Source organism: Heteronotia binoei, chromosome 3 (genome assembly GCF_032191835.1).
Source record: "Heteronotia binoei isolate CCM8104 ecotype False Entrance Well chromosome 3, APGP_CSIRO_Hbin_v1, whole genome shotgun sequence".
In the NCBI taxonomy this organism is placed as follows: Eukaryota; Metazoa; Chordata; class Lepidosauria; order Squamata; family Gekkonidae; genus Heteronotia; species Heteronotia binoei.
The window spans coordinates 193,302,945-193,330,776 of NC_083225.1; the positions used below are offsets into that span (position 1 = coordinate 193,302,945).

Consider the following 27,832-nt stretch of genomic DNA (forward strand, 5'->3'; position numbering starts at 1 on the left):
CAGGGCTTCTCTTATGTTCTTATGTGACACAGAGTGTTGGACTGGATGGGCCACTGGCCGGATCCAATATGGCTTTTCTTATGTTCTTATATGACACAGAGTGTTGGACTGGAGGGGCTATTGGCCTGATCCAACATGGCTTCTCTCATATTCTTATGTTCTTAAAGCCAATGGCAGCAAAGCTATCTGATAGCAAAATCCCAAGGTCTTAAACAGAGGCCTTTCACATCTCCTACCACCTGGTCCTTTTAACCAGAGATGCTGGGCAATGTTCCAGCTAAGCTGCAGAGTCTTGTGAGCAAAAATTCTACTTTGTGAGTTACTGGCATTCAAGTTCTGAGCTACTGCATAAATTATTGTGCTCTGGGGCCTTTTTTCCTAAGCTAAGACAAAAATGTGTGAGCTGGAGGCTAAAAATCTGTGAGCTAGCTCACACTAACTCAACTTAGAGGGAACACTGATGCTGGGGATTGAACTTGGTACCTTCTGCGTTTAAAACAGCTGAGTTATGGCCCCTCCACGAGACACTACACGAATTATGGTGATCACATGAAGCTGGCATATACTGAGTCAGACCCTTGGACCATCTTGGTCAGCATTGTCTACACGGACTGGCAGCTACTCTCCAGGATCTCAGGCTGAGGTCTTTCCCATCACCTCCTCCCTGGTTCTTTATAACTGGAGATAACAGAGATTGAACCTGGAGAGCTTGAAGCAGGGGGAAGTTCCATTACCCAAGGGGGTAAGTGTTGGTATTAGGTAGGGACTGTATAGATAGATGTGTTACGGCATTGGGTTATATTCCCTTCACCCTTTTACTGGTTAATGCACCTTGTTAATTTATATTGCACTGAAATAATTTATATTGCACCGCTTTATTTATTTATTTTAGTACATTTCTATTCCACCCATTCCCCAAAGGGCTCAGGGCAGAGTACAACATATAATAAAATAATAAAATGCAATAAAAACATTTTAAACCATGCAACTCAACAGCACTCAGATTACCATGACATCACATATTGCCCAGCCTAGCCATCTCACATCATGATGGCAGTTTTTATTCCAATTCCTAGCACAGATGAAAGTGCTGGCCGGGGAGGCCAACCAGATCAAGAAGAGACGCCCGCAGCCTCAGCTAAAAGCCTGGCGGAACAGCTCCATTTTACAGGCCCTACGGAAGGCTAATGAGCCAGGTATGGCCCGGATCCCCATAGGGAGCTGATTCCACCAGGTTGGGGCCAGGACTGAAAAAGCCCTGCTCCTAGTTGAGGAAGGCGGGCGTCTCTTGGGCCGGGGATGGCCAACGGATGTTGGGAGGCTGAATGTAACGACCTCTTATATGGAAGGAGATGGTCCCACAGGTATGTTGGTCCCAGGCTGTGTAAGGCTTTAAATATTAGCACTAGAACATTGAAGTGGATCCAGTACTGGATGGGCAGCCAGTGCAGACTGCGGAGCGCCGGCCGAATGCCCACCCGTAAAGGTGGTGCAGTCAGCAGGCGAGCCGCCGCATTCTGCACCCGCTGCCATTTCCGGATCAGTCTCAAGAGTAAGCCAGCATAAAGCGAGTTACAGTGGTCTAGTCTGGAAGCGACCATCGCATGGTGTCTGTTGTGGGGGGAGAAGATATCGGAGATTGTAAGCCGCTCTGAGTCCCTGATTCAGAGAGAAGAGTGGAGTAGCCAGTTTGGTATAGTGGTTAAGTGTGTGTACTCTTATCTGGGAGAACTGGGTTTGATTCCCCGCTCTTCCACTGCTGGAATGGCCTTGGGTCAGCCATAGCTCTGGCAGAGGTTGTCCTTGAAAGGGCAGCTGCTTTGAGAGCCCTCTCAGCCTCATCCACCTCACAGGGTGTCTGTTGTGGGGGAGAAGATATAGAAGATTGTGAGCCACTCTGAGTCTCTGATTCAGAGAGAAGGGCGGGGTATAAATCTGCAGTCGTCGTCTTCTTCTTCTTCTTCTTCTTCTTCTTCTTCTTCTTCTTCTTCTTCTTCTTCTTCTTCTTCTTCTTCTTCTCACTCCCAGCAGGCCTCAGATTCAACAGGTGCTCACAGGAGCACAGCTCCTGAACCTTTCTGAGGATTCCCCCTCCTCCTCCCCACCTACCTTGTCCATTGTATAGGAGGTGCAGCTGCACAACAATCCCTGGATTAGGAGAGCGGGCAGCCAGCCAGCCACCGGGGGCTTTGCCACACCCCCACCAGCCCTCATTAACCCCTGGAGAAGCCCTCGCCACCCTTTCTCCACTTCTTATGTGATTTGGGTGGTGGGTGGGTTGCTGGCACCAGGGGCTTTGCCACGCCCCCAGCAGCCCTCATTAACCCCTGGAGAAGCCCACACCACCTTTTCTCCACTTCTTATGTAATTTTGGGTGGCGGGTGGCTTGCTGGCCATTTGACTGGGGGAAGAGCCTCAGGAGGGTGAGGCCTGCTTGATCTGGCTGGATCTCTAGTCAGCCCAAGCAGGACTTGCTTGCCCAGGGCTCTCCTTTCTTGCATCAGCTTGCTTTTGGCTGGGGGGGGGGGCAGAAGATGCTGATGAGTTATGCTAATAAGCACCGCCACCTATTTTTCTACAAAATGACCCCTGACTCCCAGTGTGTATTAGCAGCCATCTCCATCTCTACGTCTGATTAAATTCTGCTAGGCGAGCCAGGTGAGGCTTTCCTGTGGATGAAAGACCAAGACTTACTTTTCATGAATTCCCACAGAGTGAGATCTTCAGGTTTCACTTGAGGCTCATCTAGCAGGTCCTTCTTGTATTCTTCTGCAGTCACCTCCAGTGGACTTTCTTTCTAGAAGAAGGGAAAAGGTGCTATAAGAATATAGGAGAAGCCCTGTTGGATCAGGCCAGGGGCCAATCCAGTCCAATCTGGTCACACAGGGGCCAAAACCCAGGGGCCATCAGAGCCAGAACTCCAGAAGCCCTCTCACTCTTGCCCCCAAACACCACGGATTAAGCGCATCACTGCCCCAGACATGAGAACATAAGAGAAATCATGTTGGATCAGGCCAGCGGCCTGTCCAATCAACCTCTTGGTGTCACACAGTGGCCAAAACCCAGGGGCCATCAGGAGGTCCACCAGGAGGGCCAGAAACCCTGAAGATCTCCCACTTTTGCCCTGTCTGTCTGTCTGTCTGTCTGTCTGTCCGTCCGTCCGTCCGTCCGTCCGTCCGTCTGTCTGTCTGTCTGTCTGTCTGTCTGCCTGCCTGCCTGCCTGCCTGTCTGTCTCTATCATCCCTCTCTCTCTCTCTCTATCTGTCTGTCTGTCTGTATCATTTCTCTCTCTCTTTCTATCATCTATCTATCTATCTATCTATCTATCTGTCTGTCTGTCTGTCTGTCTGTCTGTCTGTCTGTCTGTCTGTCTGTCTCTATCATCTCTCTCTCTCTCTTTCTATCATCTATCTATCTATCTATCTATCTATCTATCTATCTATCTATCTATCTATCTATCTATCTATCTATCTATCTGTCTGTCTCTATCATCTCTATCTATCTATCTATCTATCTATCTATCTATCTATCTATCTATCTATCTATCTGTCTGTCTGTCTGTCTGTATCATTTCTCTCTCTCTTTCTATCATCTATCTATCTATCTGTCTGTCTGTCTGTCTCTATCATCTCTCTCTCTCTTTCTATCTATCTATCTATCTATCTGTCTGTCTGTCTGTCTGTCTCTATCATCTCTCTCTCTCTCTCTTTCTATCTATCTATCTATCTATCTATCTATCTATCTATCTATCTATCTATCTATCTATCTATCTATCTATCTATCTGTCTGTCTCTATCATCTCTATCTATCTATCTATCTATCTATCTATCTATCTATCTATCTATCTATCTATCTGTCTGTCTGTCTGTCTGTATCATTTCTCTCTCTCTTTCTATCATCTATCTATCTATCTGTCTGTCTGTCTGTCTCTATCATCTCTCTCTCTCTTTCTATCTATCTATCTATCTATCTGTCTGTCTGTCTGTCTGTCTCTATCATCTCTCTCTCTCTCTCTTTCTATCTATCTATCTATCTATCTATCTATCTATCTATCTATCTATCTATCTATCTGTCTGTCTCTATCATCTCTCTCTCTCTCTCTATCTGTCTGTCTGTCTGTGTCATCTCTCTCTCTCTTTCTATCATCTATCTATCTATCTATCTATCTATCTATCTATCTATCTATCTATCTATCTATCTATCTATCTATCTATCTATCTATCTATCTATCTATCATCTATCTATCTGTCTGTATCATTTCTCTCTCTCTTTCTATCATCTATCTATCTATCTATCTATCTATCTATCTATCTATCTATCTATCTGTCTGTCTGTCTGTCTGTCTGTCTGTCTGTCTGTCTGTCTGTCTGTCTGTCTGTCTGTCTGTCTGTCTGTCTGTGTCATCTCTCTCTCTTTCTATCATCTATCTATCTATCTATCTATCTATCTATCTATCTATCTATCTATCTATCTATCTATCTATCTATCTATCTATCTATCTATCTATCTATCTATCTATCGTGTGATTCTATGATTCTTGTTCTCCCCAATTCATCTGCAGATATCATGGCTACAAGAAGTCTTATTTTCCCTCCTCACCCGACATGTCCTTTAAGAACATAAGAGAAGCCATGTTGGATCAGGCCAATGGCCCAACCAGGTGCCATCAGGAGGTCCATCGGTGGGACCAGGACACTAGAAGCCCCCCGCCTCAATGCTGCCCCTCACAAGAAGTTCGGTGCCTCCTGCATCGCTGTTCTGGTGACATTCGAGTAGGCTGACCTTAGAATCACAGAATAGAATCATAGAACCTTAGAGTTGGAAGGGACCTCCAGGGTCATCTAGTCCAACCCCTGCATAATGCAGGAAATTTGTAAATACCTCCCCCCCGCCCCGTGACCTATGCTCCAAGTCCAAAAGATGGCAAAAACAGCTGTAGCCTACCCTGCTGCCTCTATTCTAGTATCCTTAGATTGCCCCAAGGAACTTCTATTGGCTAAATTGTGGCTACACGTAAGTTTCACAGTAGAGACAATAGCAACTCTGTTAAGCAATCTGAGGAAATATTTCTCCAATGCATAGATAGTTCATGAGTCTAGAAACAACAGGGTCTAGGAAGTGGAATAAATCAGCCTATTGCAGGGGTGGCCGACGGTAGGTCTCCAGATGTTCTTTTGCCTACAACTCCCATCAGCCCCAGCCAACATGGCTGATGGCTGGGGCTGATGGGAGTTGTAGGCCAAAAACATCTGGAGAGCTACCGTTGGCCACCCCTGGCCTATTTCCTATGGTTGCAGCTTCTTCCTTTTTCTCCAAATGTGTCCAAAGCGGCCTCTACATCTTCACTGTCTGGAAGAAGAGTGTCTAAAGCAACGACCATATGCATTTAGTGCCTTTACAAGAGGATTTTCTGGTTTACGATGCGATATTGCAGGACGCTCAAAGCCGTGCTCTGCATTTGGAGCTTTCATTTTCTTTTTGTTTTAATTTTTACATAGCGCTCATCCTGTGGCCGTACTTGCAATGATACCAAAGACCAGCTTCATAATCACTGCGCTGTTTTGAAGAAACGCTAATGTGTCATTTGACATGCCATTCTTATTTTTTTTCTTAGGATTAAATTAAATTTTTCAACGACCCTCCCCCATAAACAGGGCTCAGGGAGGGGTACGTCAATGTTAGATCCAAGGGAAAGTGTGGTACATTTTGGTCCGTGCGGGCCTCATTTTAGGCAGGAGCTCTCAGGAGCGGAGCTCCGGAGCCTCAAAATTGTATTTTCAAGAAGAAGAAGATGATGTATAAACAGTTTATTAGTAACATATGGTAGTAGAACTATATCTACAACTTATAAAAAGCTTAAGATGAAAAAAAAACCCATCATTCTACCCCACATCTTACTTTTCTCCCACCCCTCTCCCCAATAATTGACCCCCCCCAGTGTTATTTTTTTTTAAAAAAAAAACAGATATTAAAGGTACCTTTAACTATCAAGAAAAAACAAAAATTGATTAAGAAAAAGATCCCCCCTTCAAAAGTTATATTCTTGTCTTAAAGGTCTTAATCTTCAAAAATTGTCCAATGTCCTTAAGAAGAAGAAGATGATGATACTGGATTTATATCCTGCCCTCCACTCCGAAGAGTCTCAGAGCAGCTCACAATCTCCTTTCCCTTCCTCTCCCACAACAGGCACCCTGTGAGGTAGATGAAGATATTGGATTTATATCCCGCCCTCCGCTCCGAAGAGTCTCAGAGTGGCTCACAATCTCCTTTCCCTTCCTCCCCCACAACAGGCACCCTGTGAGGTAGATGAAGATATTGGATTTATATCCCGCCCTCCACTCCAAAGAGTCTCAGAGTGGCTCACAATGTCCTTTCCCTTCCTCCCCCACAACAGACACCCTGTGAGGTAGATGAGGATATTGGATTTATATCCTGCCCTCCACTCCGAAGAGTCTCAGAGCAGCTCACAATCTCCTTTCCCTTCCTCCCCGACAACAGACACCCTGTGAGGTAGATGAAGATACTGGATTTATATCCCGCCCTCCACTCCGAAGAGTCTCAGAGCGGCTCACAATCTCCTTTCCCTTCCTCCCCCACAACAGACACCCTGTGAGGTAGATGAGGATATTGGATTTATATCCTGCCCTCCACTCCGAAGAGTCTCAGAGCAGCTCACAATCTCCTTTCCCTTCCTCCCCTACAACAGACACCCTGTGAGGTAGATGAAGATACTGGATTTATATCCCGCCCTCCACTCCGAAGAGTCTCAGAGTGGCTCCCAATCTCCTTTCCCATCCCACCCCCACCCCCCACAACAGACACCCTGTGAGGTGGGTGGGGCTGAGAGGGCTCTCACAGCAGCTGCCCTTTCAAGGACAGAGTCTCAGAGCGGCCTACGATCTCCTTTCCCTTCCTCACCCACAACAGACACCCTGTGAAACTGGTGGGGCTGAGAGAGCTCTCCCAGAAGCTGCCCTTTCAAGGACAGAGTCTCAGAGCGGCTTACAATCTCCTTTCCCTTCCTCCCTCACAACAGACACCCTGTGAGGTGGGTGGGGCTGAGAGAGTTCTCCCAGAAGCTGCCCTTTCAAGGACAGAGTCTCAGAGCGGCTTACAATCTCCTTTCCCTTCCTCCCCCAAAGCAGACACCCTGTGAGGTGGGTGGGGCTGAGAGAGCTCTCCTAGAAGCTGCCCTTTCAAGGACAACCTTTGCCAGAGCTATGGCTGACCCAAGGCCATGCTAGCAGGTGCAAGTGGAGGAGTGGGGAATCAAACCCGGTTCTCCCAGATAAGAGTCCGCACACTTAACCACTACACCAAACTGGCTCTCCTGGAGGAGTGGGGAATCAAACCCGGTTCTCCCAGAAAAGAGTCCGCACACTTAACCACTCTGGTCGTTCAAAAATTTAATTTAATAATAAGAAAAAAAATAAGAATGGCATGTCAAATGACACATTAGCACTTGCTCTTTCGTTCTCCCCCCACCCACCCAAATACTTCATTCTGGGCTCCACTGTTCAAGCCCCCAAGGAGAATTTTGCTGAACTCAAAGATTTGACAAAGTTTCTAACACTCCCCCCACAAAGAAATGGGAAGTTAACCAAAACATATGAAGCAGAGAAATGGAAATCTTCATCATGCCACTGTGGCCACAGAGGAGAAAGTGATTTTAAAAGTCTGACGGGAGTCAGGTTTGATTATGACAGTTCTCATTCAAGAAGCATTTTATGGCTGCCAACTATAGAACGGGAAATACCTGAAGTTGTTGGGGGTGGAGCTGAGGAGGGTGGGGTTGGGGGAGGGGAGGGGCTTCTATTGGGGCAGAGTTGCCATGGAGTCCACCTTCCAAAGTGGCTGATGCCTGTTTCCTGGAGATCAGTTGGAATCCCGGAAGATCTCCAGCTACCTCCTGGAAGTTGGCAAACCTACTGCCTCCAACGCAGAAATTGACTTTCCTCCCACACAACAAACACCCTGTGAGATAGGTGGGGCTGAGAGAGCTCTCCCAGAAGCTGCCTTTCAAGGACAGAGTCAGAGCAGCCTACAATCTCCTTTCCCTTCCTCCACCACAACAGACACCCTGTGAGGTGGGTGGGGCTGAGAGAGCTGTCCCAGAAGCTGTCCTTTCAAGGACAGAGTCTCAGAGCGGCCTACAATCTCCTTTCCCTTCCTCCCCAAACAGACACCCTGTGAGGTGGATGGGGTTGAGAGAGCTCTCCCAGAAGCTGCCCTTTCAAGGACAGCTCTGCAAGAGCTACGGTTGACCCAAGGCCATTCCAGCAGCTGCAAGTGGAAAAGAAGATGACGCTGATATTAGATTTATATCCCGCCTTACACTCTGAATCTCAGAGTCTCAGAGTGGCTTATAATCTCCTTCCCGCACAACAGACACCCTGTGAGGTAGATGGGGCTGAGAGAGCTCTCCTAGAAGCAGCCCTTCCAAGGACGGCTCTGCGAGAGCTACAGCTGACTCAAAGCCGTTCCAGCAGCTGCAAGTGGAGGAGTGGGGAATCAAACCCAGTTCTCCCAGAGAAGAGAGCTATGGCTGACCCAAGGCCATTCCTGCAGGTGCAAGTGGATGAGAGGCAATCAAATGCGGTTCTCCCAGATAAGAGAGCTCTGGCTGACCCAAGGCCATTCCAGCAGCTGCGAGTGGAGGAGTGGAGAATGAAACCCGGTTCTCCCAAATAAGAGAGCTATGGCTGACCCAAGGCCATTCCAGCAGGTGCAAGTGGAGGAGTGGGGAATCAAACCCAGTTCCCCCAAATAAGAGAGCTGTGGCTGACCCGAGGCCATTCCAGCAGCTGCAAGCGAAGGAGTGGGGAATCAAACCTGGTTCTCCCAGATAAGAGAGCTCTGGCTGACCCAAGGCCATTCCAGCAGCTGTGAGTGGAGGAGTGGGGAATGAAACCCGGTTCTCCCACATAAGAGAGCTCTGGCTGACCCAAGGCCATTCCAGCAGGTGCAAGTGGAGGAGTGGCGAATCAAACCTGGTTTTCCCAGATAAGAGAGCTCTGGCTGACCCAAGGCCATTCCAGCAGCTGCAAGTGGAGGAGTGGGGAATCAAACCCAGTTCTCCCAGATAAGAGTCCCTGCATTTCACCGCTATACCAAACTGGGGCTTTTGCCCCATTCTGTGCTCAGGCTGTCCACAGAGTCTTGCAGGCAAAAGGGCCTAATAAAAAAGCAGGTGGAGCGTGGGCAGGAAGAAAGCCATTGGGAGGCTGGAAAGCGGCCAGGGCCCCTGCACTGTTACATCTCCTCCTGCGAAGTACGCCAAGGGATCGTTTGCAATCAGGCATGGCTGAGGCCTGAGGGGGGAGGGGGAGGGAGAAGAGCCATCCGCTTCCAGCGTCGTCGCTCCTTCACGGTGCCTGCAGTAAAGCGGGTGCCAGGGACTCTCTGCAGAGTTCAGGAAAGAACAAAAAAAGGACTTCCTCCTTCGGACAAAAAAATGAGAACATTTTTTGCTTGACCGAATCTGTCGGGGAAACTGCCCATCAGTGAGTGGGAACATAAGCTGAAAAACAGAAGGCTACAAGCATAGCCTGCTTCAAGAGGGGATTGGATAAAAATATGGAGCAGAGGTACATCAGTGGCAATATATATACAGGTGTGTGTGTGTGTATACACACACATATATTGGCCACTGTGTGACACAGAGTGTTGGACTGGAGGGGCCACTGGCCTGATCCAACAGGGCTTCTCTTATGTTCTTATGTGACACAGAGTGTTGGACTGGAGGGGCCACTGGCCTGATCCAACAGTGCTTCTCTTATGTTCTTATGTGACACAGAGTGTTGGACTGGAGAGGCCACTGGCCTGATCCAACAGGGCTTCTCTTATGTTCTTATGTGACACAGAGTGTTGGACTGGAGGGGCCACTGGCCTGATCCAACAGGGCTTCTCTTATGTTCTTATGTGACACAGAGTGTTGGACTGGAGGGGCCATTGGCCTGATCCAACAGTGCTTCTCTTATGTTCTTATGTGACACAGAGTGTTGGACTGGAGAGGCCACTGGCCTGATCCAACAGGGCTTCTCTTATGTTCTTATGTGACACAGAGTGTTGGACTGGAGGGGCCACTGGCCTGATCCAACAGGGCTTCTCTTATGTTCTTATGTGACACAGAGTGTTGGACTGGAGGGGCCACTGGCCTGATCCAACAGTGCTTCTCTTATGTTCTTATGTGACACAGAGTGTTGGACTGGAGAGGCCACTGGCCTGATCCAACAGGGCTTCTCTTATGTTCTTATGTGACACAGAGTGTTGGACTGGAGGGGCCACTGGCCTGATCCAACAGGGCTTCTCTTATGTTCTTATGTGACACAGAGTGTTGGACTGGAGGGGCCACTGGCCTGATCCAACAGGGCTTCTCTTATGTTCTTATGTGACACAGAGTGTTGGACTGGAGAGGCCATTGGCCTGGACCAACAGGGCTTCTCTTATGTTCTTATGTGACACAGAGTGTTGGACTGGAGGGGCCATTGGCCTGAACCAACAGGGCTTCTCTTATGTTCTTATGTGACACAGAGTGTTGTACTGGAGGGACCATTGGCCTGATCCAACAGGGCTTCTCTTATGTTCTTATGTGACACAGAGTGTTGGACTGGATGGGCCACTGGCCTGATCCAACAGGGCTTCTCTTATGTTCTTATGTGACACAGAGTGTTGGACTGGAGGGGCCACTGGCCCGATCCAACATGGCTTCTCTTCTGTTCTTATATGACACAGACTGTTGGACTGGATAGGCCACTGGCCTGATCCAACAGGGCTTCTCTTTTGTTCTTATGTGACACAGAGTGTTGGACTGGATGGGCCACTGGCCTGATCCTACATGGCTTCTCTTATGTTCTTATGTGACACAGAGTGTTGTACTGGAGGGGCCATTGGCCTGATTCAACATGGCTTCTCTTATGTTCTTATGTGACACACTGTTGGACTGGATGGGCCACTGGCCTGATCCAGCATGGCTTCTCATGTTCTTCTGTGACACAGAGCGTTGGACTGGATGGGCCATTGGCCTGATCCAACACGGTTTCTCTTATGTTCTTAAGGCTTATTTTCAGTGCTGCCCAAAGCAGACAGGGATGTTGGTTGGTTGTCTCACTGCATGCACTGGATCCATCTTCCACAATCTTCTAGTGTTTGTAATATTCGATCCCGGCAGAAGCTGGGTTCAGGTAGCTGGCTTGAGGTTGACTCAGCCTTCCATCCTTTCGAGGCTGGTCAAAGGAGTCCCCAGCTTGCTGGGGGGAAGCGTAGATGACTGGGGAAGGCAATGGCAAACCACCCCGTAAAAAGTCTGCCGTGTTCTTATGTGACACAGAGTGTTGGACTGGATGGGCCATTGTCCTGATCCAACCTGGCTTCTGTTATGTTCTTATAAATCTGCAGTCTCCTTATTTGTCAGCTGCCAGTCTGAGTCGAGAAGACTGACTCGATGGATGGTTGGTCCGATTCAGCATCAGGTGGACGCACGGGTGTCCACGCGTGCTCAAAAGGGCCAGATTCCATCCTTCAACAAAGCCAAAAGAAACCCGGCCGCTCGCTCGGGAGACGGCCTGCTCAAAGGAGACCCGGCCCGGGCACGCGCTTTTTGCCACCCCTCCTCACCTCTTTTGGCAGCTCTCTCGGGAAGAAGAAATAAGGTATCGCTGAGATGGCGGCCAGAGCAGACGCAAAGAGGAACCCCAGCCACCAAGCGCCGACCCATCGGGGATCTTTGGCGGTGAGCTGAATTTCCACTGAAAGGCAAGCAAGACGGAAAAGCTGAACAGGTGGGGAAGGGGAGGGAAGGACTGCTGGAAACGCCAACGCTGAAGGGAACAGAGGGGTGCTTCTTCCCACTGGGGATATGCCACCCCCAACTCCCGAGAGGTCCTGTAGCTGTGTCACGGGGGCCAGAGGTCAGGAATTCAGTTCCCAGCCTCCAAGAAGTATCTGGGGACTGGGGGTGGGGGGTGAGGGTGCAGCCAGGAGTCGTTGGGGGTGGAGCCAGAAGCAAGCGACACAGAGTGCTGGACTGGATGGGCCACTGGCCTGATCCAACAGGGCTTCTCTTATGTTCTTATGTGACACAGAGTGTTGGACTGGATGGGCCATTGGCCTGATCCAGCATGGCTTCTCTTATGTTCTTATGTGACACAGAGTGTTGGACTGGATAGACCATTGGCCTGGTCCAACAGGGCTTCTCTGATGTTCTTATGTGACACAGAGTGTTGGACTGGAGGGGCCACTGGCCTGATCCAACAGGGCTTCTCTTATGTTCTTATGTGACACAGAGTGTTGGACGGGATGGGCCATTGGCCTGATCCAACAGGGCTTCTCTTATGTTCTTATGTGACACAGAGTGTTGGACTGGAGGGGCCATTGGCCTGATCCAACAGGGCTTCTCTCATGTTCTTATTTTACACAGAGTGCTGGACTGGATGGGCCACTGGCCTGATCCAACAGGGCTTCTCTCATGTTCTTCTGTGACACAGAGTGTTAGACTGGATGGGCCATTGGCCTGATCCAACATGGCTTCTCTTATGTTCTTATGTGACACAGTGTTGGACTGGATGGGTCATTGGCCTGATCCAACATGGCTTCTCTTATGTTCTTATGTGACACAGTGTTGGACTGGATGGGTCATTGGCCTGATCCAACATGGCTTCTCTTATGTTCTTATGTGACACAGTGTTGGACTGGATGGGTCATTGGCCTGATCCAACATGGCTTCTCTTATGTTCTTGTGACACAGAGTGTTGAACTGGAGGGGCCACTGGCCTGATCCAACTGGGCTTCTCTTATGTTCTTATGTGACACAGAGTGTTGGACTGGAGGGGCCACTGGCCTGATCCAACAGGGCTTCTCTTATGTTCTTATGTGAAACAGAATGTTGTTCTGGAGGGGCCACTGGCCTGATCCAACAGGGCTTCTCTTATTTTCTTATGTGACACAGAGTGTTGGACTGGAGGGGCCGCTGGCCTGATCCAACAGGGCTTCTCTTATGTTCTTATGTGACACAGAGTGTTGGACTGGAGGGGCCACTGGTCTGATCCAACACGGCTTCTCTTATATTCTTATGTGACACAGAGTGTCAGACTGGAGGGGCCACTGGCCTGATCCAACAGGGCTTCTCTTATATTCTTATGTGACACAGAGTGTCAGACTGGAGGGGCCACTGGCCTGATCCAACAGGGCTTCTCTTATGTTCTTATGTGACACAGAGTGTTGGACCTAGCGGGCCATTGGACTGATCCAGCATGACTTATCTTATGTTCTTAAGGGAAATTCCAGGCCACATTAGCCGGGATCCCTTTGCCAGATGGGGCCTCCAAAAAAGAAACAGAATAGGGAGAGATCTCTGTCCCAGCTGCCTTTTCCATCTAATCCAAGCTTTTCCTGGAAAGGGAAATAAATTGCTGGGAATAAACATAATTTCCCCAGTCAATAAACAGCAGCCTTGCCAAAAAAAAAAACAAAAAAAACCAAGAACAAAACCCCCAACTGTACAAAATGTGGGATCTTACTAGACATAAACCATCTGAAGCCAAGGGAGAATTTGTCCATCTGATCTGTTTATAGAATCCTAGAGTTGGAAGGGACCTCCAGGGTCATCTAGTCCAGCCCCCTGCACAGTGCAGGAATATCACAAACACCTCCCCCTAAATTCACAGGATCTTCACTGCTGTCAGATGGCCATCCAGCCTCTGTTGAAAAACCTCCAAGGAAGGAGAGCCCACCACCTCCTGAGGGAGTCTGTTCCACTGAGGAACCGCTCTAATGGTCAGGAAGTTCTTCCTAATGTTGAGCCGGAAACTCTTCTGATTTAATTTCAACCCATTGGTTCTGGTCCTACCTTCCGGGGCCACAGGAAACAATTCCACCCCTTCCTCTATGGGACAGCCCTTCAAGTCCTTGAAGATGGTGATCCTATCACCTCTCAGCCGCCTCCTCTCCAGGCTAAACATCCCCAGCTCCTTCAACTTTTCCTCATAGGTCTTGGTCTCAAGACCCCTCACCATCTTCGTCGCCCTCCTCTGGACCCATTCCAGCTTGTCTAGATCCTTCTTAAATTGTGGTGCCCAAAACTGAACACAAGACTCCAGATGAGGTCTTACCAAAGCAGAGTAAAGCGATACCATCATGTGATCTGGACACTAGACTTCTGTTGATACAGCCCAAAACTGCATTTGCCTTTTTAGTTACCGCATCACACTGTTGACTCATGTTCAGCGTATGGTCCACTAAGACCCCTAGGTCATTTTCGCACAGACTACTGCTAAGACAAGTCTCCCCCATGAACGTTTGCTGCCCCCCCTCGGCTCTTCGCCGGCCCGTTATTAAGACAAAAGTTCGCCAGAATGAGGTACAGTTGCCAGCTTCCAGGGGCTACCTGGCAATCTCTCGGTATTCCAACGGATCTTCAGACAATGGAGATCGGTTTCCATGGGAGAAAACGGCTGCTTTGGAGGTGGGGAGGCTCTATGGCATTAGACTCTGCAGCAGATCCGTCCTTCTCCAAACCCTGCGTTCCCTCCCCCCCCCCCCCCCAAAAAAATCTGGACCCTACCCTTATTGCTTCAGGCCAACACGGCTACCCACCTGGGTCTATCTGCGCATGAAAGCTTTTATCCCCTTTTCCAGGTGAGCTGTGCTGCAGCAGAATTAAACTCAGAAAAGTGCCATGGGACTCAAACTGGTTCTCAAAGAATCATAGAGTTGGAAGGGACCTCTGAGGTCATCTAGTCCAACCCCCTGCACAATGCAGGAAACTCACAAACACCTCCCCCTAAATTCACAGGATCCTCATTGTTGTCAGATGGCCATCTAGCCTCTGTTGAAAAGCATAAAGGAAGGAGAGCCCACCACCTCCTGAGTTGGAAGGGACCCTCAGGGTCATCTAGTCCAACCCCCTGCACAATTCAGGAAACTAACAAACACCTTCCCCTAAATTCACAGGATCCTCATTGCTGTCAGATGGCCATCTAACCTCTGTTGAAAAGCATAAAGGAAGGAGAGCCCACCACCTCCTGAGTTGGAAGGGACCCTCGGGGTCATCTAGTCCAACCCCCTGCACAATTCAGGAAACTCACAAACACCTCCCCCTAAACTCACAGGATCTTCATCACTGTCTGATGGCCATCTAGCCTCTGTTGAGAAACCTCCAAAGAAGGAGAGCCCACCACCTCCCAAGGAAGCCTGTTCCACTGAGGAACCTCTCTAACCGTCAGGAAGTTCTTCCTAATGTTGAGCAGGAAACTTTTCTGATTTAATTTCAACCCATTGGTTCTGGTCCTGCCTTCCGGAGCCACAGAAAACAATTCCACACCATCCTCTATAGGACAGCCCTTCAAGTACTTGAAGATGGTGATCCTATCACCTCTCAGTCGCCTTTTCTCCAGGCTAAACATGCCCAGCTCCTTTAACCTTTCCTCATGGGACTTGGTCTCCAGACCCCTCACCATCTTCGTCACCCTCCTCTGGACCCGTTCCAGCTTGTCTATATCCTTCTTAAAATGTGGTGCCCCAAACTGAACACAAGACTGCAGGTGAGGTCTTCCCAGAGCAGAGCAAAGCGATACCATCACATCACGTGATCTGGATGCTAGACTTCTGTTGATACAGCCCAAAATTGCATTGGCCTTTTTAGCCGCCACATCACACTGTTGACTCATGTTCAGCGTATGATCCACTAAGACCCCGAGATCCTTTTTGCACAGACTACTGCTAAGACAAATCTCCCTCATCCTATAACCATTGTTCTATGTGGTGTATGCAGTTGTTGCTGTTTTTTTTAAGCAGGAATGCCCGGGCTGGATTACCAAACAGGCCAAGTAGCCACTGGCCTATGGGACCCTACGCCTTTAGGGGCCCCGAGCCATCTCCCCGCCATTTCCCCCGTGCTTGCGACCCTCCAAGCCTGTACGTGCAGCCAGCAACTGAGCCGCTCTTTGCCCAACGTGCCTGGTGCAATTGCTGCTGGCGTCGTTGCCAAGTTTGCCTCTGTCTGCCTCTCCCCCGCAGCTTTGTCAGAGGGGCCTGCAGGCTGCAGCGGGGGGAGCGGGTGGGGGGGGGCAGGCACGCTGAGCCTCCATATTAGATGATTTATTAGAGGGGCCCTGAGATTTCAACCCCCTTCGAGCCTCTACAGGGTTTAATCCGGCACTGAGGAACGCATAGGAAAGCAGTTCCGGCTGGCCTGGCATCAGGAGGTGTGGCCTAATATGCAAATTATGTCTACCCCAAAAAAGCACTGTGTGAAACAATGGTGACATCAGGGGGTGTGGCCTAATATGCAAATGATTCCCTGCTGGGCTTTCTCTACCAAAAAGCCCTATGTGAAACTGTGGTGACATCAGGGGGTGTGGCCTAATATGCAAATGATTTCTACCCGAAAAAAGCCCTATGTGAAACAGTGGTGACATCAGGGGGTGTGGCCTAATATGCAAATGATTTCTACCCGAAAAAGCCCTATGAGAAACAGTGGTGACATCAGGGGGTGTGGCCTACTATGCAAATGAGTCCCTGCTGTTTTTTTTCCCTACCAAAATAGCCCTGGGTGTACATCGTCTGTTCCATAATTGTGGAGTGGTATCAGGGACCCCTTCCGGACTTTTGCCTCTACCTTTCACCTCCTTCGGTTGCCAGCTCTGGCAGTTGCCAGCTCTCGGCCCCACCTGCCTCACAAGGTGTCTGTGGCAGGGAAGGGAGGAGGGGACAGCGAGTGTAAGCCATTTGGAGACTCCAAAAGGTATAAAAAACCAGCTCTCCTTCTTCTTTGGCTGGTGGACTCTGAGGCATTATACCAGGGGTGGCCAAACCTGCTTGATATAAGAGCCACAAAACATGAACGTCAGATGTCTGAGAGAAGGAAGGAAGGGAGGAAGGAAGGAAAATAGATAGGGGAGGGAGGAGAGAAGATCAGGTAGAAAGAAAGTAACTTTAAATGCATTCTCCAAGCTGCTGGCTGGCTTGGCTTGGAGAAGAAGAAGATATTGGATTTATATCCCGCCCTCCACTCCGAAGAGTCTCAGAGTGGCTCACAATATCCTTTACCTCCCCCCCACCATAACAGACACCCTGTGAGGTAGATGAAGATATTGGATTTATATCCCGCCCTCCACTCCGAAGAGTCTCAGAGCGGCTCTCAATCTCCTTTCCCTTCCTCCCCCACAACAGACACCCTGTGAGGTAGATGAAGATATTGGATTTATATCCCGCCCTCCACTCCGAAGAGTCTCAGAGCGGCTCTCAATCTCCTTTCCCTTCCTCCCCCACAACAGACACCCTGTGAGGTAGATGAAGATATTGGATTTATATCCCGCCCTCCACTCCGAAGAGTCTCAGAGCGGCTCACAATCTCCTTTCCCTTCCTCCCCCACAACAGACACCCTGTGAGGTAGATGAAGATATTGGATTTATATCCCGCCCTCCACTCCGAAGAGTCTCAGAGCGGCTCACAATCTCCTTTCCCTTCCTCCCCCACAACAGACACCCTGTGAGGTAGATGAAGATATTGGATTTATATCCCGCCCTCCACTCCGAAGAGTCTCAGAGCGGCTCACAATCTCCTTTCCCTTCCTCCCCCACAACAGACACCCTGTGAGGTAGATGAAGATATTGGATTTATATCCCGCCCTCCACTCCGAAGAGTCTCAGAGCGGCTCACAATCTCCTTTCCCTTCCTCCCCCACAACAGACACCCTGTGAGGTAGATGAAGATATTGGATTTATATCCCGCCCTCCACTCCGAAGAGTCTCAGAGCGGCTCACAATCTCCTTTCCCTTCCTCCCCCACAACAGACACCCTGTGAGGTAGATGAAGATATTGGATTTATATCCCGCCCTCCACTCCGAAGAGTCTCAGAGCGGCTCACAATCTCCTTTCCCTTCCTCCCCCGCAACAGACACCCTGTGAGGTGGGTGGGGCTGGAGAAGGCTCTCACAGCAGCTGCCCTTTCAAAGACAACCTCTGCCAGAGCTATGGCTAACCCAAGGCCATTCCAGCAGGTGCAAGTGGAGGAGTGGGGAACCAAACCCAGTTCTCCCAGATAAGAGTCCGCGCACTTAACCACTACACCAGACTGGCTCTCCAGTTTGAAGTGACTGAAAAAGAGAAATGCCTTCTCAAAGCCAGCCAACGGGGCAGTGGGGGCTTAAAGAGCCACAAAATTTGTGTGAAAGAGCCATAGTTTGGCCACCCCTTCATGAGGCCATTCTCAGGTCCCTGGCCTCAGCAGTCCTCTCATGTTTTGAGTCCAACATCTGCTCTCAGGGGCTCATGGCCTCTTTGCTTGCCTGCTTCTCTGCATACCTGCTTCCCGGAAGCATCCATTCGGGGTGGCTTGGGACCCCAGGGGAAGCCAGGGCAGGGGGGCTGACAAGCAACACACAAATGCTAGAAGAAGCAGCGGTGATTCCCAGAACATAAGAGAAGCCCTGTTGGATCAGGCCAATGGCCCATCCAGTCCAGCCCTCTGTGTCACATAAGAACATAAGAGAAGCCCTGTTGGATCAGGCCAATGGCCCCTCCAGTCCAGCCCTCTGTGTCACATAAGAACATAAGAGAAGCCCTGTTGGATCAGGCCAGTGGCCCCTCCAGTCCAGCCCTCTGTGTCACATAAGAACATAAGAGAAGCCCTGTTGGATCAGGCCAGTGGCCCCTCCAGTCCAGCCCTCTGTGTCACATAAGAACATAAGAGAACCCCTGTTGGATCAGGCCAATGGCCCATCCAGTCCAACACTCTGTGTCACATAAGAACATAAGGGAAGCCATGTTGGATCAGGCCAATGGCCCCTCCATTCCAACTCTCTGTGTCACATAAGAACATAAGGGAAGCCAAGTTGGATCAGGCCAGTGGCCCATCCAGTCCAACACTCTGTGTCACATAAGAACATAAGAGAAGCCCTGTTGGATCAGGCCAGTGGCCCATCCAGTCCAGCCCTCTGTGTCACATAAGAACATAAGAGAAGCCCTGTTGGATCAGGCCATTGGCCCCTCCAGTCCAGCCCTCTGTGTCACATAAGAACATAAGAGAAGCCCTGTTGGATCAGGCCAGTGGCCCCTCCAGTCCAGCCCTCTGTGTCACATAAGAACATAAGAGAAGCCATGTTAGATCAGGCCAGTGGCCCCTCCATTCCAACTCTCTGTGTCACATAAGAACATAAGGGAAGCCAAGTTGGATCAGGCCAGTGGCCCATCCAGTCCAACTCTCTGTGTCACATAAGAACATAAGAGAGGCCATGTTGGATCAGGCCAATGGCCCCTGCTGTCCAGCACTCTGTGTCACACAGTGGCCAAAACCCAGGGGCCATCAGGAGGTCCACCATCAGGGCCAGAACTCCAGAAGGCCCCTCCCACTCTGGAAGAAGGAGGAGGAGTGGGGGAGGAGACTGGATTTATATCCTGCCCTTCACTGGGAGTTTCAGAAGGGCTTACAATCTCTTTCCCTTCCTCTCCCCACAAGACACCCAGTGAGGTAGGTGGGGCCGAGAGAGCTCTGAGAGAACTGCTCTTGACAGAACAACTCTGAGAGAACTGTGGCTGACCCCACGTCACCCAACTGGCTGCATGGGGAGGAGGAGTGGGGAATCAAACCCAGTTGCCCAGGTTAGAGTCCGTGCACAACCACTATGCCGAACTGGCCAGGCACTAAGAAGACAGAGAATCTCTGCCCCAGGCAGAAGAACATAAGACAAGCTATGTTGGTTCAGGCCAATGGCCCATCCAGTCCAACACTCTGTATCACATAAGAACATAAGAGAAGCCATGTTGGATCAGGCCAGTGGCCCATCCAGTCCAACACTTTGTGTCACATAAGAGAAGCCCTGTTGGATCAGGCCAGTGGCCCATCCAGTCCAACACTCTGTGTCCCATAAGAGAAGCCATGTTGGATCAGGCCAAGGGCCCATCCAGTCCAACATTTTGCGGCACACAGTGGCCAAAAAAACAGGAGCCATGAGGAGTTCACCAGTGCGGCAGAATTCTAGAAGCCCTCCAACTGTGGGCTCCCAACCACCAAGAAGACACAGCATTACTGCCCCAGACATAAGAGAAGCCAAGTTAGATCAGGCCAATGGCCTATCCAGTCCTACACTCTGTGTCACAAAGTGGCCAAAAAACCCCAGGTGACATCCGAAGGTCCATTAGTGGGGCCATAACTCCAGAAGCCCTCCCACTATTGCCCCCCCTCAAGCACCAGGAATACAGAGCATCAGTGTCCCAGACAGAGTGTTCCATCTACACGTCCTTGTGGCAAAGAGCCACTGATGGACCTCATGTATAGCCTGGAGAGGAGACGGCTGAGAGGTGATTTGATCACCATCTTCAAGTACTTGAAGGGCTGTTCTATAGAGGATGGTGTGGAATTGTTTTCTGTGGCCCCGGAAGGTAGGACCAGAACCAATGGGTTGAAATTAAATCAAAAGAGTTTCCGGCTCAACATTAGGAAGAACTTCCTGACCGTTAAAGCAGTTCCTCAGTGGAACAGGCTTCCTACTTGGGAGATGGTGGGCTCTCCTTCCTTGGAGGATTTTAAACAGAGGCTGGATGGCCATCTGACAGCAATGAAGATCCTGTGAATTTAGGGGGAGGTGTTTGTGAGTTTCCTGCATTGTGCAGGGGGTTGGACTAGATGACCCTGGTGGTCCCTTCCAACTCTACGATTCTATGATTCTATGTCGATCCAATCCCCTCTTGAAATTTAATTTAATTTTTCATGTCATTTTTCGATTTATACCCCGTCCTATCCAGCAAGTGGGCTCTGGGCAGCTTACATTATTAAGAAACTTACAAAACATTAAACAACTTTTAGGGGAGGGACGGTAGTCAGTGGTAGAGTATCTGCTTGATAAGCAGAAGGTCCCAGGTTCAATCCCCGGCATCTCCAAAAAAGGGTCCAGGCAAAAAGGTGTGAAAAACCTCAGCTTGAGACCCTGGAGAGCCATGAATGAGGCTGTGGCTCAGTGGTAGAGCATCTGCTCGGGAAGCAGAAGGTCCCAGGTTCAATCCCCGGCATCTCCAACTAAAAAGGGTTCAGGCAAGTAGTGTGAAAAACCTCAGCTTGAGACCCTGGAGAGCCATGAATGAGGCTGTGGCTCAGTGGTAGAACATCTGCTCGGTAAGCAGAAGGTCCCAGGTTCAATCCCCGGCATCTCCCACTAAAAAGGGTCCAGGCAAGTAGGCGTGAAAAACCTCAGCTTGAGACCCTGGAGAGCCATGAATGAGGCTGTGGCTCAGTGGTAGAGCATCTGCTTGGGAAGCAGAAGGTCCCAGGTTCAGTCCCTGGCATCTCCAAAAATGAGTCCAGGCAAGTAGATGTGAAGAACCTGAGCTTGAGACCCTGGAGAGCCATGAATGAGGCTGTGGCTCAGTGGTAGAACATCTGCTCGGTAAGCAGAAGATTCCAGGTTCAATCCCCGGCATCTCCCACTAAAAAGGGTCCAGGCAAGTAGGCGTGAAAAACCTCAGCTTGAGATCCTGGAGAGCCATGAATGAGGCTGTGGCTCTGTGGTAGAGCATCTGCTTGGGAAACAGAAGGTCCCAGGTTCAATCCCTCACATCTCCAAATAAGGGTCCAGGCAAATAGGTGTGAAAAACCTCAGCTGGAGACCCTGGAGAGTCTCTGCCAGTCTGAGTAGACAATACTGACTTTGCTGGACCGAGGGTCTGATTCAGTATAAGGCAGCTTCATATGTTCATATGTACATCCAAACTAGAAATCTCATCATTACAGAATTAACAGAAAACATCACTGGCAACGTCATAGTCCACATATAGGCTAGTAGAATTCAGTATAACATAAGCACCCAGATGGTAAGGTGCTGATATGGTGCTGGGGGAAGCACACCTGCTGGATCAATTAAAAGCCTGGTGGAAGAGCTCCGTTTTACACGCCCTGTGGAACTTGGATAAGTCCCGCAGGGCCTGGATCTCCCGCAGGACCTCATTCCATCAGGTAGGGGCCCAGACCAAAAAGGCCCTGGCCCTCATTAAAGTGGAAACGATTGACCATGTGTTGCTTGGGTGTGGCCGTTACCTAGGCATGCGCGCCAGGTGCATCTATTCTTTGTTTGAGGGATGCCTGGGGTTCTCCGATTATAAAATCAGAAATATGCTGTTATCAGATTCTAACCCCCAAATTTACATCTAATTGCGCCAAATTCTTGGCAGCAGCTAGGCGAATTTGTGAGGATTATGTAACGAAGGGGTCTCGAAACTGTCTGTTTTTTTAAATTATTTTTGACTATTCCCAAGCTTGTATTTTACTTTATCCTAATCCCTGAGTACTCTGTATACTCCCATAAATGCTACTGAAACGGAAACAAATGTTAATCAGTGTGTTTTAGTTAATATTTTACTGGAGCTGTATCACCTTTTAATTTTTTTATCTGTATTTTTCATATCATATGTTTCAACTTTTTAGGTCCCTCTAGATTTTAACGATTTTTCTGGGGGTGTTGTCGGTCTGCGTTGTGCTGTGTGTTTGGTCACGGACCGTAATGAAGCAAATTGAATTGAATTGAATTGAAGTCAATCAAGCTTCAGCTGTCTATGCTTGTAGCCGCCACCACTTCCTGTGCAAGAGAACTCAACGTGCTTACTCTCGTGCGCCTCTGCTTCTCTGGGAATGGTCCTTTCAGGGAGAAAGTCACCGAGAAGACCTCTTAACTCACCTATGGAGACTTTGCCGGCGTCGACGTAGATGTTTAACATGAACGACATCAGAAGGAACGCTACCGTAGGCCCAACGGTGGTTGCTGCGAAGACGATTCCTACAAAAGGGAGGGGGGGATCTGAAATGGTGGGTCGAAGGGACTGTTTCAGAGGGCAGTCCTGGGGGGTCTGCAATACGGGAGCCGGGTTCAAATCCAGTAGCACCTTAGAGACCAACAAGGTTTTGGGGGGTATCTGTCGACAGAGGCTTTGACTCTGGAAAGCTTATCCCGTGGAAATTCTAGTGGGTGACTGGACTCAAATCTAAGCAATATACGGCAGACTCAAGCTGACACATAGTAGCTTCAGGATGGTGGTAGTAGAAAGAGGAGGAGAAGGAGGAGAAGGGGAAGGGGGAGGAGAAGGGGATGGAGGAGAAGGGGAAGGAGGAGGGGAAGGAGGAGGGGAAGGAGGAGAAGGGGATGGAGGAGAAGGGGAGGAGGAGAAGGCAGAGAAGGGGAAGGAGGAGAAGGGGAAGGAGGAGGGGAAGGAGAAGGGGAAGGAGAAGGGGAAGGAGGAGAAGGGGATGGAGGAGAAGGGGAGGAGGAGAAGGCAGAGAAGGGGAAGGAGGAGAAGGGGAAGGAGGAGGGGAAGGAGGAGGAGAAGGACGAGAAGGGGAAGGGGGAGGGGAAGGAGGAGAAGGGGGAGGAGGAGGAGAAGGCGGAGAAGGGGAAGGAGGAGAAGGGGAAGGAGGAGGAGAAGGAGGAGGAGGAGAAGGAGGAGAAGAGGGAGGAGAAGGGGGAGGAGGAGAAGGCGGAGAAGGGGAAGGAGGAGGAGAAGGAAAAGGAAAAGAAGGGGAAGGGGGAGGAGAAGGGGATGGAGGAGAAGGGGGAGGGGAAGGAGAAGGGGAAGGAGGAGAAGGGGATGGAGGAGAAGGGGGAGGAGGAGAAGGAGGAGAAGGGGAAGGGGGAGGAGAAGGGGATGGAGGAGAAGGGGGAGGAGGAGGGGAAGGAGGAGGGGAAGGAGGAGAAGGGGATGGAGGAGAAGGGGGAGGAGGAGGGGAAGGAGAAGGGGAAGGAGAAGGGGAAGGAGGAGAAGGGGATGGAGGAGAAGGGGAGGAGGAGAAGGCAGAGAAGGGGAAGGAGGAGAAGGGGAAGGAGGAGGGGAAGGAGGAGGAGAAGGACGAGAAGGGGAAGGGGGAGGGGAAGGAGGAGAAGGGGGAGGAGGAGGAGAAGGCGGAGAAGGGGAAGGAGGAGAAGGGGAAGGAGGAGGAGAAGGAGGAGGAGGAGAAGGAGGAGAAGAGGGAGGAGAAGGGGGAGGAGGAGAAGGCGGAGAAGGGGAAGGAGGAGGAGAAGGAAAAGGAAAAGAAGGGGAAGGGGGAGGAGAAGGGGATGGAGGAGAAGGGGGAGGGGAAGGAGAAGGGGAAGGAGGAGAAGGGGATGGAGGAGAAGGGGGAGGAGGAGGAGGAGGAGAAGGCGGAGAAGGGGAAGGAGGAGAAGGGGGAGGAGGAGGGGAAGGAGGAGAAGGGGAAGGGGAGGAGAAGGGGAAGGAGGAGAAGGGAGGAGGAGAGGTGGAGAAGGGGAAGGAGGAGAAGGGGAAGGAGGAGGGGAAGGAGGAGGAGAAGGAGAAGGCTCATTTGCAAAATATGTGCTCCCTGGGGGACTCTGTCGAGGTGGGAAAGCGGCATAAATATGTTTCGAATAAATAAATACAAGGACTTAACTGCACACTCTGCAGGTTGGCTCCCAGTTAGATATCGCTAGACTTTAAACTACCATCAAGACCATGTGATATTAAGGATCAACCCTGTAATTTCGCTGCAGAATGCAACCACTGAGGAGAGGATGTCGATCGGGGCCACAGCGCTGGGAAAGAGGTTTTTAAAGCCCTCTCACCTGTGCTATTTCTGTGAATAGAACTGGCCACCTGGGCTGCTTTAAACTTTAGTTAGTCCAGAAAGAAGACAGGCACGATATTGCTGCGGTACAGGAAAAACGACAGACAATAGTACTCTAGGAGAAAAAAAAGACAGGCAATACTGCTCTAGAAAAGAAAAAAAGCCAGACAATAGGAGAGGAAAAAGGCAATAGGAGAGAAAGGGCCGCTTTAAACTTTAGTTAGTCCAGAAAGAAAGACAGGCACAATATTGTTGTGGTACAGGAAAAAAGACTGGCAATACTGTTCTATCAGAGAAAAAAGACAGGCAATACTGCTCTAGGAGAGAAAAAAGGCAATACTGGTACCTGTCTTTTTCCCCTGACCGAGGCTTACAGCAACTAAAGGATGTGGTTTTTCCACGCTCCAGGAAGGGACCCAGCCACCCCCATGTGCCCCACAGTTTTTATCGCCTGGCTTTACAGAGTACCGGTTGCTAGAGCAGCCCTAGAAGGACCTTACCCACATAGAGGGGGGAGTTCCTTCTGCTGGCGAAATCGTCGATGTAGGAGATGCCGAAGGGCTGGATGGGAACGGTGCCGATGCCCAGCAGAGCCTGCCCGAGCAACAGGAGGAAGAGAGCCACCTGGCTTTCGTTCGCTTCCAGCACAGTGCACTGCTCGGACTTAGACCCGCTTGGCTGGTCGGGGAGGCAGACATCTGTAAGGTTGGATTTTTCTGTAGAGGCGAAAGGGAACATGGTTAGTCTCCTGCTCTTCCTTGCCTGCTCCTTATCTGTCTAGCCACTTTTCAAAAAACCTTCTATGCCTGGAGCCCTCACTACAACCTCTGGCAGCGAATTTCACATTTTAATCACTCATTAAGAAGCATTTCCCTTTTGGCCAGCCTGAAATTACGGCCTATCAGTTTCATTGGGTGCCTTCAAGTTCTTGTATTTTGGAGAGATCTGGTCCAGCCTCCTGCCTCAGCCATCTCCTCTGAATGGACAACAACAGGGCAGAGAGGCTGAGGTAGGCTTATATTTCTTTTGCCAGAGCCTGTGGTCCCTTCATTGGGGCACTTTCTGAAAGAAGCTTCTTAACTTTTACTAGCCTCCTTGACTTGTGTTGTGAAGAATGCCAGATTTCTAATAGACTTGGCAGTCCCTTTCCTGACCTGCAGAATGCAATCTGGACTTCAGTTAGTGTGGGAAGAAGAAGAAGAAGAAGATGATGATGATATTGGAATTATATCCTGTCCTCCACTGCAAATCTCAGAGCAACTCACAATCTCCTTAACCTCCCCGCCCCCAATAACAGACACTCTGTGAGGTGGGTGGGGCTGAGAAGGCTCTCCTAGCAGCTGCCCTTTCAAGGATAACCTCTTCCTTCCTGTCTCTCTCCCTCCCTTCCTTTCTCCCTCCCTTCCTCTCTCTCTCCCTCCCTTCCTCTCTCTCTCCCTTCCTCTCTCTCCCACTCCTCCCTTCCTCTCTCTCTCCCTTCCTCCCTTCTTTTCTCTTTCCCTCCCTCCCTTCCTCTCTCTCTCCCTCCCTCCCTCCTCCCTTCCTCTCTCCTCCCTCCCTCCCTCTCTTTCCCTCCTCCATTCCTCTCCCTCCCTCCCATTCTCCCTCCCTCCCTTCCTCTCTCTCTCCCTCCCTTCCTTCCTCTCTCTCCCCCTCCTCCTTTCCTCTCCCTCCCTTCCTCTCTCCCTCCCTTCCTTCCTCTCTCTCTCCCTCCCTCCCTTTCTCCCTCCCTCCCTTCCTTTCTTTCCCTCCCTCCCTTCCTTCCTTTCTCCCTTCCTCTCTCTCTCTCCCTCCATCCCTCCCTTCTTTTCTCCCTCCCTCCCTTCCTCTCTCCCTCCCTTCCTTCCTCTCTCTCCCCCTTCCTCTCTCTCTCCCTCCGTCCCTTCCTTCTTTTCTCCCTCCCTCCCTCTCTCTCTCCCTTCCTCTCTCTCCCTTCCTCTCTCTCCCTCCCTCCCTTCCTCTCTCTCTCTCTCCCTCCCTCCATCCCTTCCTTCTTTTCTCCCTCCCTCCCTTCCCTTCCTCAAACATCTGATGTTCATGTCTTGTGGCTCTCAAACATCTGACATTTATTATATGTAGCTCTTACATTACGCAAGTTTGGCCACCCCTGCCCCATATCAAAAGCCCTTACCCGAAATGGAGCGATCGAACTCGTAGATTCCCAGGACGAACTGAGGAAGGGCGATGATGAAGGCCGCGACGGAGACCAGCATGGCCCCGCAGCCGATCACCCGGGGCCTGTGGACTCGGCTCCCAAAATAGCTCACGAAGACGATCAGCAGCGTGTTCCCCACCTGGGCGGGCAATAGGAGAGGCCTGAGAGACCTGCGGGAACACAGGAAAAGAGCTGCCCACACCCTTCTGAGGAGAGGGAAGGAGAAAGGATGGCCCAGTCGTAGGCGGTACCATCGTTGAAGGAGGCCACCAGTCCGGACGTCTGGCTGGAGAACCCAAAGCGCTTCTCGACGCTTGAGATGGAGCCTTTCATGTAGCCGGAGATCATCAGCTGTGTGAACTGCAGTAAGCTCTGGCACACCACGAAGAACTACAAGGAGGGGAAAGGGGCAAATGCTGGGATCTAGGCCTTCAGGTTTGCATTCCGTCTAAGCAGCTCAAGGCGTTGGGGCTGGTCCTTCCGTCCTTGGAGAATGGCACCTTTGAGGATGGAAGCTCTGGGGTCAAGGGGTGGCCAGATTGTGGCTCAGGATCCACATGGGGGCCTTTCGCACATCTTGTGTAACTCTTGAAGCCCCCACTGCCCTGTTGGCCTGCTTGGAGAAGGCTTTTCTCTCTTTAAATCACATCTCCACGTCAACGTGGCTTGGAGAATGCATTTAAAGTTGCTTTCTTTCAACCTCCCCCTCCATTTCTTCCCTCCCTCCATCCTTCTATTTTCCTTCCTTCCTTCCTTCCTTCCTTCCTTCCTTCCTTCCTTCCTTCCTCCCTCCCTCCCTTTTCCTTCTTTCCTTCCTTAGTTCCTCCCTCCCTTTTCCTTCCTCCCTCCCTCCTTTTTCCTTCTTTCCTTCCTTAATTCCTCCCTCCCTCCCTTTTCCTTCCTCCCTCCCTCCCTTTTCCTTCTTTCCTTCCTTAATTCCTCCCTCCCTCCATTTTCCTTCCTTCCTTCCTTCCTTCCTTCCTTCCTTCCTTCCTTCCTTCCTTCCTTCCTTCCTTCCTTCCTTCCTTCCTTCCTTCCTTCCTTCCTTCCTTCCTTCCTTTTCCTTCCTTCCTTCCTGTGGCTCTCAAACATCTGACATTTATTCTATGTGACTGTCATGTTAAGCAAGTTTGGG

The 27,832-nt window shown here is 50.3% G+C and overlaps 1 protein-coding gene across 1 annotated transcript in view; it reads right to left on the minus strand.

The window, feature by feature from the left end:
- Positions 1-27,832, minus strand: part of LOC132569170 (solute carrier organic anion transporter family member 2B1-like) — a 171,745-nt gene that overhangs the window by 64,572 nt on the left and 79,341 nt on the right. The window contains 6 exon segments of the mRNA XM_060235358.1: positions 2,695-2,797; positions 11,617-11,747; positions 22,666-22,764; positions 25,043-25,258; positions 26,674-26,838; positions 26,952-27,120. Coding sequence (XP_060091341.1) covers positions 2,695-2,797; positions 11,617-11,747; positions 22,666-22,764; positions 25,043-25,258; positions 26,674-26,838; positions 26,952-27,120 — 883 coding nt within the window.